Below are 18,615 nucleotides of genomic sequence, written 5' to 3' on the forward strand. Positions count from 1 at the left end.
ACTGACTGTACGTGAGCTAGACAAAGGGCCAGTCTATGTATGATCTGTCCAAATTTAAAACACTTGAAATCACGCACAAATCATATGGATTTTAACAACTGAAACTAATATTATTTTGTATAATGTATGCACTTATCAGGGGGATGCATTTAACAAAAGACCAGTTACTAGTTATTTGCATTACTTGATTCATATTCTCCACTTTAATCATTTCGTGCACTACTATAGACAGAAGAATATTATCTCTCATTGTATTCTTGCTTGTTATCCCTTGATTGGGTTAATCAAGTATGTGTTCTTATTCGACAAAAGAACCCTACCTCAGGAAGTTTCTTTAATAATTCTTAGAATTCACAAGAAGAAACTTTAAATAATTAATGTATTCCACACTAATGAAGAGCTGTGTGCGATTATGCACGACAATCCCCCTATCGATTGTATGTACGCATATAGGAATGTTGGACGTGACGTCACAACAAGAACAGGAAACAGATTCCTCCATGATTTTTCGATCCTCATTCTCGGTGAATCATGGCTTGACGTTTGTCTCACAGGAACTGCTTGTTTCGATGTAAGACTAATGTTTAAGTTCATTTCAAACATATAGATATTGATTGGTGTATAAAATACGTTAAAATGCATATTTATAGTTGAAATAAGGTTAACTGAAGGGCTATATTTTACAGAGATCGACAGGTTTCTGAGTTGTTACTGTTATAGATTTCTTGGTGTCCATGGATAGAGGGATTATGTACGTATGTCGCTTTAGTATTATTACTCATTCTGTTTATGTGAGCGTCATTAACATATTGGATATTACTCTACAAATATAGACATAATGAAAAGTCATATAAATGAGAAAAGTCACACAATTATTGGTTCGTAAGAAAGATATTACAAAGTCTAATGATCACCCCTTGAGTTTTTAATGGAATAAACCTCGTGTGGCAACAAAGAAGGCTACAGCCTGTCAGCTGTTTCTTTGTCGAGCTTGGAAGCATGCATTACCACAGGATATTTAGCATGGTGTTCAGAGATTCATTATTGGTCATTAATGGAGTTCCCAGGATTTGAGTTAAAAATGAATATCATAATTGATAAAACATTCATGCTGATCTAATCAGAATTATGAACATATACTGTTTGTATCCTTAGTAGGTCAGACTGATGCTGATGAAACCAATATGACATTTAATGTTATTTCATCATCAAGTATTTGATTGGCCTCACGTAATGTTCCAGAAGGTAAGAACATTGTCCCCTCCCCCCTTCCAATAATTACTATGTTTGTACCTCTGATGTATGAAATGTAATTTTGTATAGCTTTATACCCAGGGATTTGGGTCATACCACCATGATATAGGTTAGTACATTAGAGCTTATATTGTTGTTTACAGTTTACCTATTAACCAGATATCTGCTAAATAATAGGATTATATAGTGCATTCATGATTTATATGTTAATTGTAAGCAGGGATATGAGCCCCCTGTCTGCTGTTGGTGGAGTGGTAGGGGTAGGGGGCTCTTTATGATAGAAATGAGGCGTCAGTCCTTTATAATGTGGCCTGACTCTTTGTGGATTTAATTTTGAGTCATTCCAAACCTTCGGCAGCACCAAATTGGGTGGGTAAGTTTTAATAGCTAAGCCTGCAGAAGTGTATCAGATGTCTTGATGATTGTTTTAGATGAATTATTAATATTTGTTACAGGTTTAATGTCAGTTTGTATATTTTTGGAGTGAAAATATCTTAACCCATCCCAAAAATTGTTTGTCATTTTTGCTATTTCTGTAATTACAGTAATGGTAGATATCAACCAAGAGTGGTAGGAACACGCCACCCATCTCTTCTTTGGCCAGTTACCCACCCACCCGTAAGGTTTTAGGGATTTGTGTGAATCTTTCACTCATTTATACGTGAAATATTACACTTCGATTTTTAGAGCTGAAACAAATATTCAGATCAGCATTTTTGGGGGTGTTTGCTTACCTTGAAAAACACTGCATCTTTTTTAAGAGAAACACTGAATGTAAACCGTGGAACATTGAATTGGTTTACAAGGAGACCTGCTAAATCATCTGAAAATAAAACTTTAACTCATAAGATAATCATAATGTAAAGGTTTTGAATAATTACATTGCTTAAAATATTTCCTTTTTCTATTCATTGTCGCTTATGCAGTTGTGAAAAGATCTCATGCAATTTGGCAGCAGGTTTCTCTGTAGATTTCAAAAATGGAGATTCATTTTGACCCTTGATCCCAAATCTTGAGTGATGAAAATTGAAAATCTCCTGAGTAAAAACTGAAATCTCAAGATTCATTTGTGTTTGATAGTCAAGAGCTTATTGCTGGGATTGTTCAGTGTTAATAAAGTAAGCTGATGCTTAATATTTCTTGTCTTTGTTGAATAAAGAGAAACACTTGTGCATTATAAAATTGTAAGAAACATACAAGCAGATGGTGAGACAGACCCATTAGTGACTTTTGTAGAGGTGTTTCTCTTTCTGATTATACAAGACTGGCAGGCCATTTCTGATTATACAAGACTGGCAGGCCATTTCTGAGATGGAGACATAAAAGAAAATATACTTCATTGAGCCATGGTGATTTAAAAGTTCATTAATGCATATAATATTATAACAAAATTATTCCCTCTATTTATTTAATATTGAGTCATTCCAACGCATGAAATAAATCACTGAGCGTAATATCTGGTAACTTTTTACTAAATTATAGATTAATTAAAACACTCTAATATTTTAAAGTTTTAATGATTGAGGCAAATTAATTAGCAATAAAACACTTACAAATGTTTTTCACTTACCTTTGACAACTGGCTTCAAAAGTCACAATTCTTTTTCAGTTTGTCTAATTGACTATAATTTGATGGGCAATCAAGCAAACACCAATATTTGATCAAAAGTTAATCCAGTCAAGTCATAATTAATTCATCCTATCTTAAACATAAAAGATAATCTCAAAGCAGTCTAACCTAAGCGTGACATTAGTGTCCTATTTGCTCTCTCCCTTTTATATTGACTTACTTAGGTATGACAGTATTGGCCAGTAAGGTAGGTAGTCTGGCAAACATCAGTCACAGACATATACAGTACATTTTTTAAAGGTGAGTTAAGGGTAATTCAGACTGAGACTTCGTTCCAGATCATCATAAAAGTGCATAGGTTGGAATTTCCATGTGTCAGAAATAGGTCAGATTTAAATTGCCAGCATGAAAACCCAAGGGTGTACGTCGCTTGAGAACTGTGGGCAAGTTAATGAAAAACATGGTGTGAAATAGGAATTGTAACTAAATCAACAAAGCCTTTTCTTATTAATCAACAAGAGCTCCGAAAAGTTTGTGAACTCTTGTACAGTTTTTAATCAGCTAGTTGCAGTTGAGTCAGTTGCCATACTCACCTTCTGATCATTTTACCTTGGAAAGTAAACTCCAGTTTATTTGCACAATTGTCTTTTATTAAAGATTTGAATTACTCAGCAATGTTCAGTCTAGGTTTAATGTATATAAGGCCTGTGACCATTTAATAATTTCCAAAGGGACCCAGTCAGGTTTTCTTTGGCCAATATTTTGCACGATTTCTATTCTTTTCAAATAGAAAAATGTTTATTTTGTATTTTAGTAATTTTAAACTATACAGTTTCCATATAATATACAAAGTACACACATGTATAAATAAATAAACCTTTAAAAAAATTCTTCATTTGAGTCAACTTTTGTCTGCATTCTTCTCACATGCAAGGCCCCCTGGTAGCCCAGGTAGGTAGCCTCTGTGTCCATGGGAAAGCACTTAGCTACCATTTTCCCATTGGCCATGATAAGCCAATACTGTGTAAAAAGTGCCTTTAAAACCAGTAAAAACAAAACCTATATTCATTTAAAAGCACAATTTATGCAGGAAAATAATTGTTTACTATGGTTTTCTTGCGAAAGATAGTCACATTTCATGTAGATAAGTAAAAGGTTTCTCCAACTTGTACACTGAATAGAATTTATACATGGTGCTTTACTCTGTGCCAAGTATGCTGCTATTATTTCTTTTTGCTGATGTGTTCTGTTGACTTGCAAATTGTTTTGAATCAGAATCATTTACAAAAGATGCATGTAGCAGCGTGCAAGTAAGAATCAGTTAATGAGGATCTATCCGCAGGACTCTCAGGAATGCCAAAATCCACAAAAAAAGAACAGATTTTTAATTCTGGATGCATGAATAATGCTCCAGCAGCTGAACCCTTGCTATGCAACTGTTTGTCTTCCTCTGCAAACATTTCCTTTTTATTTTGATCTGCATTATAAAGCAAGTAGCAGTCATGTAGTTTGCTGGTCATGAAACAGAGTCCACGTGATTGTAAAGGGATTAGTTGATGTCACATACCATATATGCTCACTTATAAGTCAAGTCAAACTGCAAACAACAAAGATCCTGATCTGCCATGGCATAATACTCTTGATTACTCCTAACAAGTTACACAAGACCCAGATTTTCTGGCACATAATGTGCTGGCAGATATGGGTCTGTGCAGTATGCAGTTGGATTCATCTTATAAGCAAGTATATATGGTATACATACAGAATCCTTTAAAAACATATGGCATAGAGGCATTGCATTGTTGCATAGTGCCGGTCAATCTGGATCTGTCAGTTAGCAGCTGGACTCATCTTATAAGCAAGTATATATGTGGTAGGCCAGATTTTAGTAAATTAAGTTAATTGATCGTCTGTGCCTTCACATAACTTTGATGGAAAGACTAATCACATGGGAGTATGCTTTGATAACTTGCTGTGGTAAGCTCTATTCAACACACTTTAATCCATCATACTTTTTATTCTGTGATGTTTGGAACACTTGTGTTTTATTATATCCCATGTGTACAAAAAATGGTGCCAAGAATTTGAGGCTTTTTATAGTTTGAATTCCTATGTTAATCATCATAAATCATATTGTCTGATCTTTTTTTACAAGTCATTTTCAGACACTATTTCTTTAAATTCTTGATTCCTTCTATCTGAACAGAATATTCAGTAATGGCATGGTAAAACTATTGATATTTGCTTTAGTTATAACACACAAAAGATAATCAGAATTATCAGTGTTTTCAGTTACCTTTGATTTTCAAACTTTTATCAGCAATGCAAAATATTTTTAAATGAATGAGCATTGGCAATGAAAATGACCTTTATATAGCTGCCATAACAATAGACACATTGTAATGTTCTGAAATACTGCAGGGATAAAAGGTCTTTTTGAGACTCCTATTCTTAGGGCTGGAATCTGCACAGCTGTGAAATTAACGGTATGCTCAAAATCCTCGTCTTTAGTTGCTGAAAAGTCAGTAATGCAGATGTCAGCTTCGTGTCACCAGCTGCAGTGTACATCAAAGATGAGGTTATTTATTTCTGAACAAGTGTCTTACAGTTTAGCAGAAACTCTGTGCAATTTTGACGGTCCACTTGGAGAAGATTTTTAGTTAATGAAAGACTTTTACGATGTGTAGTTGGTCTTAAGTGAAAATGGGGCTGATTTAATGTTCAGTATGGCCACCACAGCAGCCATCTTGAAGATCTTACCACTGCTACACTTGAACAGCAAGTCATTGCCGTGACATTTTGACCAGAAGATATTTTATCATGTCTTGGTGATTCTAAATGAAAATGGTGCTAATTTGATTGGGCAGAATTGCCACCACAATGGTCATATCAACATGGGATTTCACTAATAGACTTACGATATCTATTTGGTCCTAAGTGGAAATTATCACCAAGGCTTCTCAATAGGCTATACATGGTGCCAGTATTAATGGTGGAGGAAGAACCCGGGAAAACCCTGGTAAGAACCACCAACCCACGAGAAGCTCCTCTGGAGTACAGGCAGCATTTGCATATTGAAAAATGGTTTTCCAAATTTGACTAGACTATAGATTGTGTTCAAGAGAACTGTTATTTTATTTTATTTCTCATTTCATTCTCATTTAATTTTAAAATGACCTTTCCTAGTGGTCTATTTGCAACTCCAACTTAGGGAGTTCTGCACATGCCCAAAACTGTTATGAGACATGATTTTTGAAATCATGAACTGGTCAGTTTCACCAACAGGTACACTGATTTAATATCCAACCCATGTCAGTTTGGGGAATTGTTTGCAATAGCTGCAAACATCTTTCCTTCAGATTCAGTGAATTCAAGCCATGGATAATTATCAACCCAATGTCTTTGTCTCTTAGTTGTGTTAATTTTGGTATCTTTTGCTGCCAGAGTATGACTTATGTCTCATTTGAGAAATAGTTACCCCAGACTGAGTGGTAGCCCTACATTTTATCCTTCTACTTTTACATGAATTTTTCCTTCTCTGAATCTTTCTTATGACCATCCATGCGAAAATAATATTGTAAACTCATTTTATAAAGAACTGAAAAGATCACCTCATTTGACAATTGCTTCTACTATAGTGATCATAATATACATTTGTTAACATGCAAACACCTACCAGTCTTTAATTAATGTAATCAGGTAACATCAAAACACAATATTGCCTATTGGAGTTGATCCTCTATAATCAATTTAAAAGATTGAGGTCAGACCTAATGTATTCATAATCTGAGATTGTAATCATCTGCATCTGATTTGAAATTTCACAAGCAGTTGTAATCATAAATATTTTGGATTAAATATAATTTTAATTTAATCAATTAGTCAAAAATACTGTATAATCAACAAGAAGATTACTTGCTGATTACAAGAAGATTACTTGCTGATTACAGCAACACTATTTTCTACTTACAGCGTATCTTCAAGAACATTAACTTACTACTTTAAGTTGCTTAAAACTGAAAACCTGGCTCATAGAATAATTTTCTTATGATGTTGGTCCTAAATGAAAATGTTGCTGCCCCCAGATTCACCATGCTGGTCATCTAGAAAATCTTGTTGCTAATCCTCCACCATATTGGTGAATGGTTTTCACTAAAAGGCTTCTTTTGTCTTGTTGGTCCCAAATGAAAACGGTGCCAATCTGACCTCTAATATGACTGCAACAATGGCCATCATTGTGCTTTCACTAAAATATTCTTATGATGTCTAGTTTGTTCTAGATGGTGCCAATCTGATAACGATATGGCCATCATGGCAGCCATGTTTAAAATCCATTATCATTAGGTACTTCTCCAAAACAAAATGTACCAAGATAGGGTTTTCACCAGAAGACTTATTATGTCTTGTTGGGGGGGCCCTGAGTGGCCATGTGGTCTAAAGCGCTTACCATTCTGGATCACTGGCATCTCACCTCTGTCTGCATGTGTTCGAGTCCAAGGCTCGACTAGTGTTAGTACGTGGGAAAGCCTGCCAGTAGCTTCTCGTGGGTCAGTGGTTCTTCCCTGTGTTTTCCAGGGTTCTTCCTCCACCAGTTATACTGGCCGCCATGTATAGCCTATCTTGTGCTGAAAAATGATGTTAAACCCTAGAACAACAACAACAAATGTCTTGTTGGACCTAACTTAAAATGGTGCTGATGAAATGTTTGGTATTATAGCCATCTTGAAAATTTTGTTATTCTAGTGTTAAATGGAACATAATTTTGACACGGGGATTTGACCAGAAGAGTTCTCATATTGTCTTGTTGGTCCTAATGAAAATGATGCAAACTGATTTTCACTGTGGCCACCATGGTGCCGTCTTGAAAATTATGTTATTCTGGACCTCCCAAATTGACGGCCATATCAACATGGGGTTTTACCTTAATACTTCTTGTGACACCCAGATGAAAATCATTCATCCATTATGGATACCATGATGGCCAGCTTAAAAACCTTTTTATCATTACTCCCCTGAAAGGATAGTCCTAAATAAAAATGGTGCTACTCTGGTAAATTATCTCTTGTGCACCTTTAATTGCAGGGTCGTACTAAAAGTTTTGGTGGGGCATTTGTGTTCTCTGGGCACATTTCTTGTTTACTTTAATAGTTAACTTTTTGTTTTATTTTAAAAGCTTATTTTTGGTTTCAGGCTGCTGTGACAAGAACTTGAAGCTGGCATGCTGGGTGGCATAAATGGGGAAGTGCATATCATGTTGTAAGGCTCCAAGTCTATCATCAGGGAATGCACGGTACGCTGGTGCCCCAACATCTCCAACAATACAGTCACATGATGGGCAGGGTTATCCCCACATTAAGAATTCCCAAACTAAAGGGGGCACTGAGGAACGCTCTTTAGATATAGTGCGACCACAAATCTCTCCAACAGAAAAGAAGATGTTCACACCATACACTAAGCTCCCTCCAATCAAGAGACAGATAAATGGGGAAAGCAAGAGATTGTCTTTGATATCTCGAGACTTTTCAGAAAATAAAATTCAAGCACTGTTTGAACAGTATAAAGATCAAGACAGTGATGTTATTTTGGCTGAAGGGATTGAAAAATTCTGTGAGGATTTAGAAGTTCGGCCAGAAGAGTTCATTGTACTCGTTTTAGCCTGGAAGTTCAATGCTGAAGCCATGTGTCGTTTTACACGAGAGGAGTTTGTTAATGGATGTAAAACTTTACGAGTAGATTCTGTTAAAGGAATTCAGTTAAAATTCCCAGAACTTCTTGCAGAAGTTCAGAATAAGCAGACATTTAAAGAATTCTATAGATGGACTTACAAATTTGGTTTAGATGTAGACACAGGACAAAGAACACTCCCCATAGATATGGCAGTAAGTTTATGGAAACTTATCTTTTCTCAGCGGGAACCACCCGTTTTAGCTAGGTGGCTGAACTTTCTCCAGAAGCATCAGACAATCAGGGGAGTTCCGAGAGATACATGGGATATGTTTTTGAACTTTATTGAACAAGTCGGGGATGATTTAAGTTCTTATGATGACACAGAGGCATGGCCAAGTCTACTTGATGATTTCGTTGAGTATGAAAATGACTGTCAGAATCAGAACGTTAAAGCAGATTGATTGATTTCTTTGTCATTGTTCATATGATTACATTGAAACACTCTAAATCCAACTAATCTTTCCTCCTCTTCCTTCCTGAATAACACAAGTCTGGATTAATGAATGCATTCAAAGAATCATGGAGGAAATCTGTTTCCCATAATTGTCATTTGTATCCTAAGACATTCACATAAATGGAGTACAGCTTAAAGAGGTTTCACTATACATAAATGCGTGTTAAATGAACTGATTAATTTTGTTGTAATACCCCTTGATGTATGTATTTATTCTAGTTATAACTGTCATTTTTAATGCTTTTTCTTTCAGTCAGTATGTACATGTACACTCATGCTTGTAATAATGCAATTAATAATGAAATTTTAAAAAGTATTCACTTACTACACCTGCAATAGGTCAGGCAAAAGACAACTTGACTGGAAAACATGCAGGCTAGTTAAGAAGTTGCGCTGATTTTTCAGTGGAATTTATGTTTGATTGACAGTGTATGTCAGTCAGCATGCTTAATTTACAGTGTATTTCAGTCAGCAAGCTTACTTTTACAGTGTATGTCAGTCAGCAAGCTTGGTTAACAGTGTATGGTGGCCAGTAAGCTTGAGTGACAGTGTTTGCCATTTGGAAGCATGAGTAATTTGGGGAAATTTATATGAAGTAACATCCATTATCAATGGTATGTTCATTGTGCTTTTTGAGATTTTATTGCAATGGGTCTACTGGCATTCATGAAGGATGGGGTTAACTTCATTTACTTACTTACTAGTGTCATGATCACTTTTTTGACAAGAACTTGCGAGAACAGTTAATTACTAAAGATTCATCAACTTCTAAAGATAAAGTTATAATGCCATTCTCATAAAACTTCACTCAAAATAATACTCACAAATGTTCTGAATAATTAAAGGGCTACATTAGTAAATAAATTTAAAGTAGCTTTTCCAGGTGTGGAATAACATATTACTTGAAATATTGAGTATAGTTATATGATAGATGAGCTGGATATCTTGTATGGACTAGTCACGTATTTTCATCCCAATAATGCTGTTCTAAGTAAACCCCCCTATACTAATCAGCATGACAAAGTGACCATAATTGTATGTTCTGAAAATGTCTGGTTAAGGGAAATGCTACTGTGCATTGTGATATGATCAAATGAGATTCATTATTAGTTTATTTGTTTACTTTTTAAAACCTTTAAGTATCCCTGTATCTTAACTCTTTTTAGACAAATGCAGAAAATATATACAGAAACTTGCTTTGTATTAAAAATTTAGAGAGACGGATACTATAAAAACATATGGAAGATTTAATGAAGATTTTTTTCTTCTGCAACAAATGTCCATGAAATTAAATCCAGGCCACAAACTTATTATATGGAGTGTTATGGTAAACATTGTGTCCCTATGAAATCATCTGTTTATTCTTGGATCATGACATTTTATCCCCATTATTACTTCATAATTTTTAAATAAAGAATGAATCCAGTAACCTTCTGTGAACCGGTGTATATCTGCAGTCATAAGCATAACTACTTTTATTAGTTGACCCTGAGTAAATTCGTCTTAATTGTGCTTTGTACAAGCAAGCCATACAATTTATTACAAGTATTAGTAGTGATGATGGCAAATTATTATTATTATTATTACACAAATCTATTATACAAATCCATCTCAAAAACCTGCCATAAAATATATCAACTTAACTGTCAAATTAGTCTGTACTTTTAACTTGGATGTGTACAAGAGGCTTGATCTAATAAGAAGCATCCTATTTGCTGTACTTTTTTCATTCACATTTTTATATGAATGAATGGTTATATGTAGGTAAAAACACTATCACAAGTTTCAGCCAATTTTGAGTAATGGATGTTTGAAGGATCTTTGTAAGAAGAAAACTTTCTTTGCCATAAAATTAAATTAAAAATACTGTCTCTTCTTGCTTATAAGAGAGATCCAGCTATAAAATGCACAGACCCAGACTTGGCCATTGCATATTTCACAAGCAGATCTTGGTTTGTGCAGTTTGATAGGAGTAATCAGTAGGGCAGTATAGCAAACAACACTGACTTTGATCTGCTGGTACAATATGCATTGATGGATCAGGGTCTATGCTTTTTGCAGTTTGATCAAAATGAGTATGGATTGTATTATTTTTTAAAGAGCCTGCTTTGGTTGAAGCTCAGTATTGTGATCATTTTGGCATCTATGTGCACATCTGCAAATCCATCAATACTGAACACTGCAGTGGTCAAATCTTTTTGTGTGGTCAGTTTCTCAAGTACCGTTAGTCGAAGAGTAAAGTTACTTGTTATGTGAATTATATATACAACACTAATTTGCCAAAAGCTGTGGCCAGCTTTTTGGTTTTGATAAATCATGTGAAAATTAGCGGATATCCATATTGCAGACATTAATATTTACTTTATAATGTTCTGCTGTCTGAAACTTGTTTTAGTTATGTTTCAGTTGCTGTATATAAGATGTGAAAAGCATTTTTTTGTCTTTGTTGCCTAGATTAGTTAAGTAACTCCCTGACATATTAAGAATACATATGAGTTTGTTTGCAGATAAATTTATAAAGAGCAGAATTATTAAAGAAATTGGCAATGCATGTTAGGTTTTGCAGCTTTCAAAGATGAGACCACACTATATTAATTTAGTTGTTGTCAAGGAAATTTGCTCATCAAAATCTTATTAGCTGTTAGGCATAGGAAACAACCTAATACAGTGGTTGCCAGTCTGGCATAGGGAAATACCTAACATGGTGATTGCCAGTCTGATTGGCACCTGGCATAGGAAACAACCTAACACAGTGATTGCCAGGTGAAGCTTAATGCCAGATAGATAATTTTACTATATATTGGGTGAAAATGGATTAATTTGCCCTTTAATTTCACTATACCAAGTTAATGACAGATAGGCATTTTGTCATTCACATCATGTTTTAAAACGTTAGGCTGCTTATTTGCACCTACTGGACCAAACAGAGACCGTGAGCAACATGTGGTATATACAAGCTTTGAGCCTCAGTCATTAACATTGCTGAATTGTCATCAGTTTAAATAATAAATTTGAGCTATACTGAATGTTCCTTCTTATGGCATGCCTTAATAAGGCACATTATGACACGCACTGCATAGTTTTGCATAGTCTTGTTAATTTTAGGAGTTTGTGCAAATGACCTATATTATGTCTTTGAAATCTTGGAAATGTTTTCATTTCATATACAGTGCTTGGGTTTTGTATAATATTTTGTACTTTAAATTGCAGTAGATAAAGTTGTATGTGGTACTGTAAATCACAAGAGTTTTATTTGGCAAACATAACATTTTCAAATTTTTTTTATAGATCAGTCACTATATTTCTGACAATTTTGTTTTTTGGTAATAGAAAAAACATGAAATGGAATACATACTGTGAAGGTGTGATTTGTGGTAACTTTATATAGGAATTAATATGGACATGCAAACAGCACACAAATTGCCAAGGAGTGATTTATAATAAATTCATATAGGAATTACTAGTGACATAAAACAACACACATTTTATATGGAGTGATCTGTAATAACTTCATATAGGAATTACTTGTGCAATAAAACAGCACACACAGTTCCAAAGGGTGATTTGTAATAACTTTATATAGGAATTAATATGGACATAAAAACAGCACACAAATTGCCAAGAAGTGAATTGTAACACCTTCATACTAGAAACATAAAACAGCACACACATTGCCAAGGAGTGATTTTTAATAAATTCATATAGGAATTGCTAGTGGTATAAAACAGCACACACATTGCCAAGGAGTGATTTGTAATAAATTCATATAGGAATTGCTAGAGACATAAAACAACACACACATGAGTGATTTCTAATAAATTCATATAGGAATTACTAGTGACATAAAACAACACACATTTTATATGGAGTGATCTGTAATAACTTCATATAGGAATTACTTGTGACAAAAAACAGCACACACAGTTCCAAAGGGCAATTTGTAATAACTTTATATAGGAATTATCTGTGGCATAAAACAGAACACACCTTATCAAGGAGTGCAACTTTATATAGGAATTATCTGTGACATAAAGCAGTACACACCTTACCAAGGAGTACAAATTTTTATAGAAATTATCTGACAAAACAGTACACACCTTACCAAGGAGTGCAAATTTATATAGGAATTATCTGTGACATAAAACAGTACACACCTTACCAAGGAGTGTAAATTTATATAGGAATTATCTATGACATAACACAGTTTCCCACCTTACCAAGCAGTGCAAATTTATATAGAAATTATCTGTGACATAAAACAGTACACACCTTACCAATGAGTGCAAATTTATATAGGAATTAACTGTGACATAAAACATTACACACCTTATCAAGGAGCGCAAATTTATGTAGAAATTATGTGACATAAAGCAGCATACAAATTGCCAAGAAGAAATTTGTGCCAATTTCATATAGGGATTAATAGAAGCACACACATGGCCATGGAGACATTTGTGACAACTTTATATAGGGATTAAAATGAATTTAATGCATTACACATCAGATACATGATTTAAAGTACTCGATCAAACCTCTGCTCATGACTTTTATATGAGAGAAAAAAGAATTATATAATTGAGGTCATCAGAGGTTTGATTTTTTTAAATTGACAGATTTATCACATGATACAAACAATTTCCATTAAATTTATTTTAAAAAATTGCTTGTAGACTGCACAAGCATAGTTAGCTTTCTAATTACTTTAGGCTGAGAAATTTTCATTCATGCTTAAAACTGTTAATTTTATGCTCCAATAATGCTAATGATATTTTGTAAGTGCAGTGCTTTATCTATAAATATTTTGAATGTGTGGTGTTCTAAATTGTTAGTTTGGTTGTGCATTGTTCACTTTCATTGAAGTAGCAAAGTAATAAATTAGGATCTCTATTAACCATTTTGGTCAGAATTCAGTATTGTGCCATTCCTTTTTGTTTGGACTATTTGAAAAATAGCCCCAGTTTTGGCAATGAGGACAAATTAAGTGATTATTGATTGCTTAGTATAAACTGATGAACAGAAAACTGTCACGAAAATTCCCATACACTATCCTTTGAAAACATTACATGACAAATTTGGTCACGTCCTTGATGTGAATTACTTGACACTTGGCTTCACAGCTTGGATTCAACAGGTTCATATTATGTTAATATCACTGTGACAGCAGCTTGAAAGCAACAAGTTATCCCATTCATTAGAGTTTCATACTGTTTCAAGTTTTGCAGTTGTCAATTTGTTTTAAAAATGGGTATAAAAAATGTTACAAGTTAGTTTCAAGACATAATTAATAATGATTGTATTTAATTATTTTAATTTCTGTTAAGTGAAGGCTCTGAAATTCATGATAAAGCTTATGCAAATTTTAAATATTTGTGCATGTTGCAGTACTGTACAGAAGGGACTTATATTTTCCATTACAGTTAACACACTTGTGCTATAGAGTTTTGGTTTGGAGATATTTCAATTTCAGATATTTTGTATGACTAACAATAGCAACAAACCATATGGTGTTACAGAATTTGTAACAGAATATGGACCAATGACATTAGCTATTACCTTTCCTGTGGCCAGGTGGTAAGCAGCATCTACCTTGGATACTGGAGGTCTCTGGTTCTAACCATGGCTGAGTCATACTAAAGACTGATATAAAATGGTACTAGCAGGATAATGTGACTTGGTGGGACATCATGCTACCTATCTGCGGCATGATCCACCTATGCTAGACATCACTATAAACTGCAACACTGCAGACATCGTAGCAATATGACTGAAAAATTGCTAAAGCTATGTTAAAAATCCAAAACACACACACACACACACATGGTTAACTATTGGTTTATGGACTAAAGGAAGCAACTCAAATGTAGGTAACTGATTAGACAGTGATCTCCCTTGGATATAATTGAAATGATGATGATTGCAACAATAGTAGGAAATGCTTTTAAATTTAAATAACAGCAATTCTGCAAATGATGTTATCTTGTTAGTATGAATTCTTTAGTGACACATGATAAGAAGAAAATTCTTAATAAAATTTTAAACATTAATTAGAGTAAACTGTTTACAGTAGTACAAAGAACTATGAAGGACATGGATTTATGTTCTGCAGTTAGCACTTACCCAAAGTAGCTCCACATCATCCCTCCAAGCCATCAGCATTTTCAATACTTTGTTATTTTCCCATAGACAGTAGCATGTTGAAGCTTACTTGGAATGACTATTAATTTACTCCAAAGATGTCATTATTTATTATACACGTGAAATGATCCTGGTTTATTTTTTTTGGCAGAGAGAGGCCAACTTATTTATTGCATTGAATAGATCTGTATTGAGTGTAGTACATGTGATTGTTTATTTTAAATGTATGATCTTGATCCCATTTTGTTCACCCAGTATTTTATAAAGTTGATCAATGATCATTCCGGAGTGTTTTTTTATTTCATTGCTTTGTGTTTGAAACAGGTAAAATATTGTTCCTCCAGGTGTTGACTGGTATGAAAAAGTCTGAAGATGTTGTACGTACAGTCATAAGTGGAACACAACACCTCCCTATCAAAATTAATTCACCAAGACCTTTATTACACATTCAGATATTATGCTAAGTTTGTAACTTACCTGTATAAAGCACAAATTGGCATTGTCAGCATTGTGTAAAATCAGATTCATCCACGTGTTACCACTGTTCACTGGATTCATATCATTGTTACTGGTATTTACTAGAGTCATCCCAGTGTTATATTTCTCTTTTGAATACATTCCCTGAACACATTTACTTTGAGAATATGTCTTACGAATTAAGCCATTTTAAAAGATGAAGGGCAGTAATTCTTGCCCATTACCTCTCCATGCCACCACAAAGAGTCCCAACTTTTTAAGCTTCACATTTGTGCATGACATACGGAATAATAATCCCATTAATCTAAGTCTATTTGTGTGAAATTTAAGCTATCCATCCAAAAGTTTGGAGTTATTGGGACTAATATTGATTCATCAACAAATGTTTAACCCTTTATTTTTTGGTTGAAATTTACTGCTTTTTCAGGCTGCCTTTCTAGACCACAAAGTACAACATGCTATCATTGATGCAAGTTGACTGTAAAGTATTCATGCATACTTTCTTTAGTTCGCACACTAGTTTGCAGATTATTTATGAATTATTAACATACGATGTTTAAATTTTTATATTGTTTGTATCTTTTAATTCAGAAACATGTATTTTATATGCCATAAATGCAAGAACTACACAGCAATAGAAGACATGCACAAGTTTTGCCTTGCATGAACAAAACGCACCTCTTGCAGCATATGCATTTTCATGGTCTGAGGACACCTGTTGGCCATTCTGAAAAATCAGCAAAACACAGTGAAGAGGGGCAAAGCACACAAAACCAGTTGGGATTTACTAATTATACAACCGAGTACTGAATCATTTGTGAGCTTTGTAGGGGAAATTACTGGGGTCCCCCTCCCTTCAACCTCATATGAGAAGGATGTAGTACTATCTTGCCATCCAGAGCTGTACCAGCTGTCCAACCAGCCCAGCTGTCTATACCTGGACTTGATTACATGGATCTTGATGATTGATCTGACCATTTAATCAGACATGTGGCTTCATATATTTGTAAGGATGGGAGTCTTGGTGAAAGATCTGCCTGTATAGCCATGTCAATGGCTACATGTGCAGATTGAGGCAAGACGTGTACCAAAGTTGACTACTTAGTCTTACAGGCATCTGAAACTGGGCCAACCATCTGCCAGGCATGACATAATTGTGTGGCAGAGCAAGCTTTTCCTTTTTTTCACTGCCTACCAGCTGGTTATTGGCAGTATATTATTCAAGGATAATGACATTACATCGATGTTACCTCAGGACATGCATTATCCCAACATGGAAGCAGACAAAGACCAAAAGTATTCGCACAGTGAGTGTTGTTAGGACTGTATGGTCTTAAATTTAGTAACAGAAAAGAGTGGAAACCAAAAAGGGTCATCAAATTCATTAAATTTACTTCCCTAGAATATGAAGTGAAAATTCAAAAAGAACTTACACTATTGAAAGTTAAATATAAAATAGTCCTAAAAGTATAGAGTATTATGAATGAATTGCAGTGGTGTTTTAAATGAATTCCAGTATTGAATGTGGTGCATTGCTAGTAGTTTTGAATGAGCTAATGTGCCAACAGTCTTGATGTATTACAATGATATAATTCAAAATGCTCTTGAATGAATTCACATTAATTCAAAAATAGTGAACACTTTGTAATTCCAATGAATAGTTGGAATAAGTAAATCTTTTCAACTAAACACAACTAAAATAGATTCCTTTAAGACTGATGTTAAGATATGGAATGAGTAATTCTGAAGTAAATATCTTTTTATACCTCTTCACCTGACCTATGTTGTAATAATCATTCTATGAAAATACGTAATGACATTTTCCATTAAATTCATGAACAAGGTCTGGTCTGTTTACTTAAACGTTTAGCAAGCTAACTGGAAAAGGACAGATAGACCATGTTTTTCCCAGAGGAATATCGGTGTCCTCACATCATGTTGCATAAACCACATCATGTCCTGGCTTTAATAATGGCTCATTTTGGATCACTGTTGCTCTTTAGGGACAAAATTGAAGACATTTGGAGGCAGGAAGCTCAGGAACTGCCCCTCCAACTGGCTGCTCCACCAGTACTCTCATTTAGGAACCTGCTGTCCCAGCCACAACAAAGGGATGAAAGGCAAGCCAGACAAAAGGAATTATTTACTTCCCAAGGGTCATTCAGTTCATGACTTAATACAAGCAGACATCCTAATTCGTCTAGGATGCCATCTGACATGGGAGTTCAGAAACCAAGTTTATCTACCCCAAACCCTCGCACTTCCCGACACAGAGTTCACACCCCTACCATCCATAGACAAAAGACCTGACTCCTGTATTTCTGATAATGCTGGGTGAACCTCTTCCCACAAAACAGATGGTAGATTTCGGAGGGGCTTTGAATTTTGATTATCTAGTCCCCTCCTCTTTCTTCCTCTCCCCTTCTAAAAAATGTGCCTTCAGAGCGGGAAAAGGGCTATCTTCAGCAGGAGATAAAGTCACTCATCTACAAATGGGTGGTGTAGATTGTATAAAGGCAGCAATCTCGGGAATTCTATTCATCGCAGTTCCTTATTATTTATAAAGAAGTCCAAAGTTAAGTTAAGACCTATCATAGACTTGACTCGCCTCATAAAATGTGTTCTTCCCCTGAAATTTAAGCTGGAGATGATGAGGATGATAACAGTTTGATCATCTTACACATGTAAACTTGTGAAGGTTGACCTGGTGACACAAAATTCTTGATCGAGACCCAAATTTAATGCATCTTTTAATACATCACAATTCACAATATGACTTTGATGATAGGTCAGTGCGAGTCCTTTTGTTTTACATTTGGTATAAACTTGTCCTGTCTTATCTCAGTACTGATTGCCACAATTTTTAACTGCACCACTGGCAAAACTAAAAAATGTATCTTTGTGATGTTTGTCAATCCACGCTCCTAATCATTCATTTTCGATGCGAGGGCAATCAACATCATGCAACTAAAATAACGGACACAGTTCCTAAAGGTTC

General features: G+C 34.7%; 1 protein-coding gene across 3 annotated transcripts; it reads left to right on the forward strand.

Moving 5' to 3' along the window:
- The first annotated feature begins 469 nt into the window (after positions 1-469).
- On the forward strand, positions 470-15,421 carry LOC149805958 (DCN1-like protein 3). Of its 3 annotated transcripts, XM_089950747.1 has the most exons (3): positions 490-571; positions 1,156-1,245; positions 8,015-15,421. In XM_089950747.1, exon 3 carries the CDS (start codon positions 8,059-8,061, stop codon positions 8,950-8,952), a length of 894 nt encoding a protein of 297 aa, XP_089806873.1. In that variant the 5' UTR covers positions 490-571; positions 1,156-1,245; positions 8,015-8,058; the 3' UTR covers positions 8,953-15,421. The 3 variants fall into 3 exon arrangements, with proteins under 3 accessions (XP_089806872.1, XP_089806873.1, XP_089806874.1); XM_089950746.1 differs by lacking the exon at positions 1,156-1,245 and having other exon boundaries at positions 470-571; XM_089950748.1 differs by lacking the exons at positions 490-571; positions 1,156-1,245 and adding an exon at positions 1,800-1,872.
- The last annotated feature ends 3,194 nt before the right edge of the window (positions 15,422-18,615 follow it).

Source organism: Sinohyriopsis cumingii, chromosome 2 (genome assembly GCF_028554795.1).
Source record: "Sinohyriopsis cumingii isolate HCF-2022 chromosome 2, ASM2855479v2, whole genome shotgun sequence".
In the NCBI taxonomy this organism is placed as follows: Eukaryota; Metazoa; Mollusca; class Bivalvia; order Unionida; family Unionidae; genus Sinohyriopsis; species Sinohyriopsis cumingii.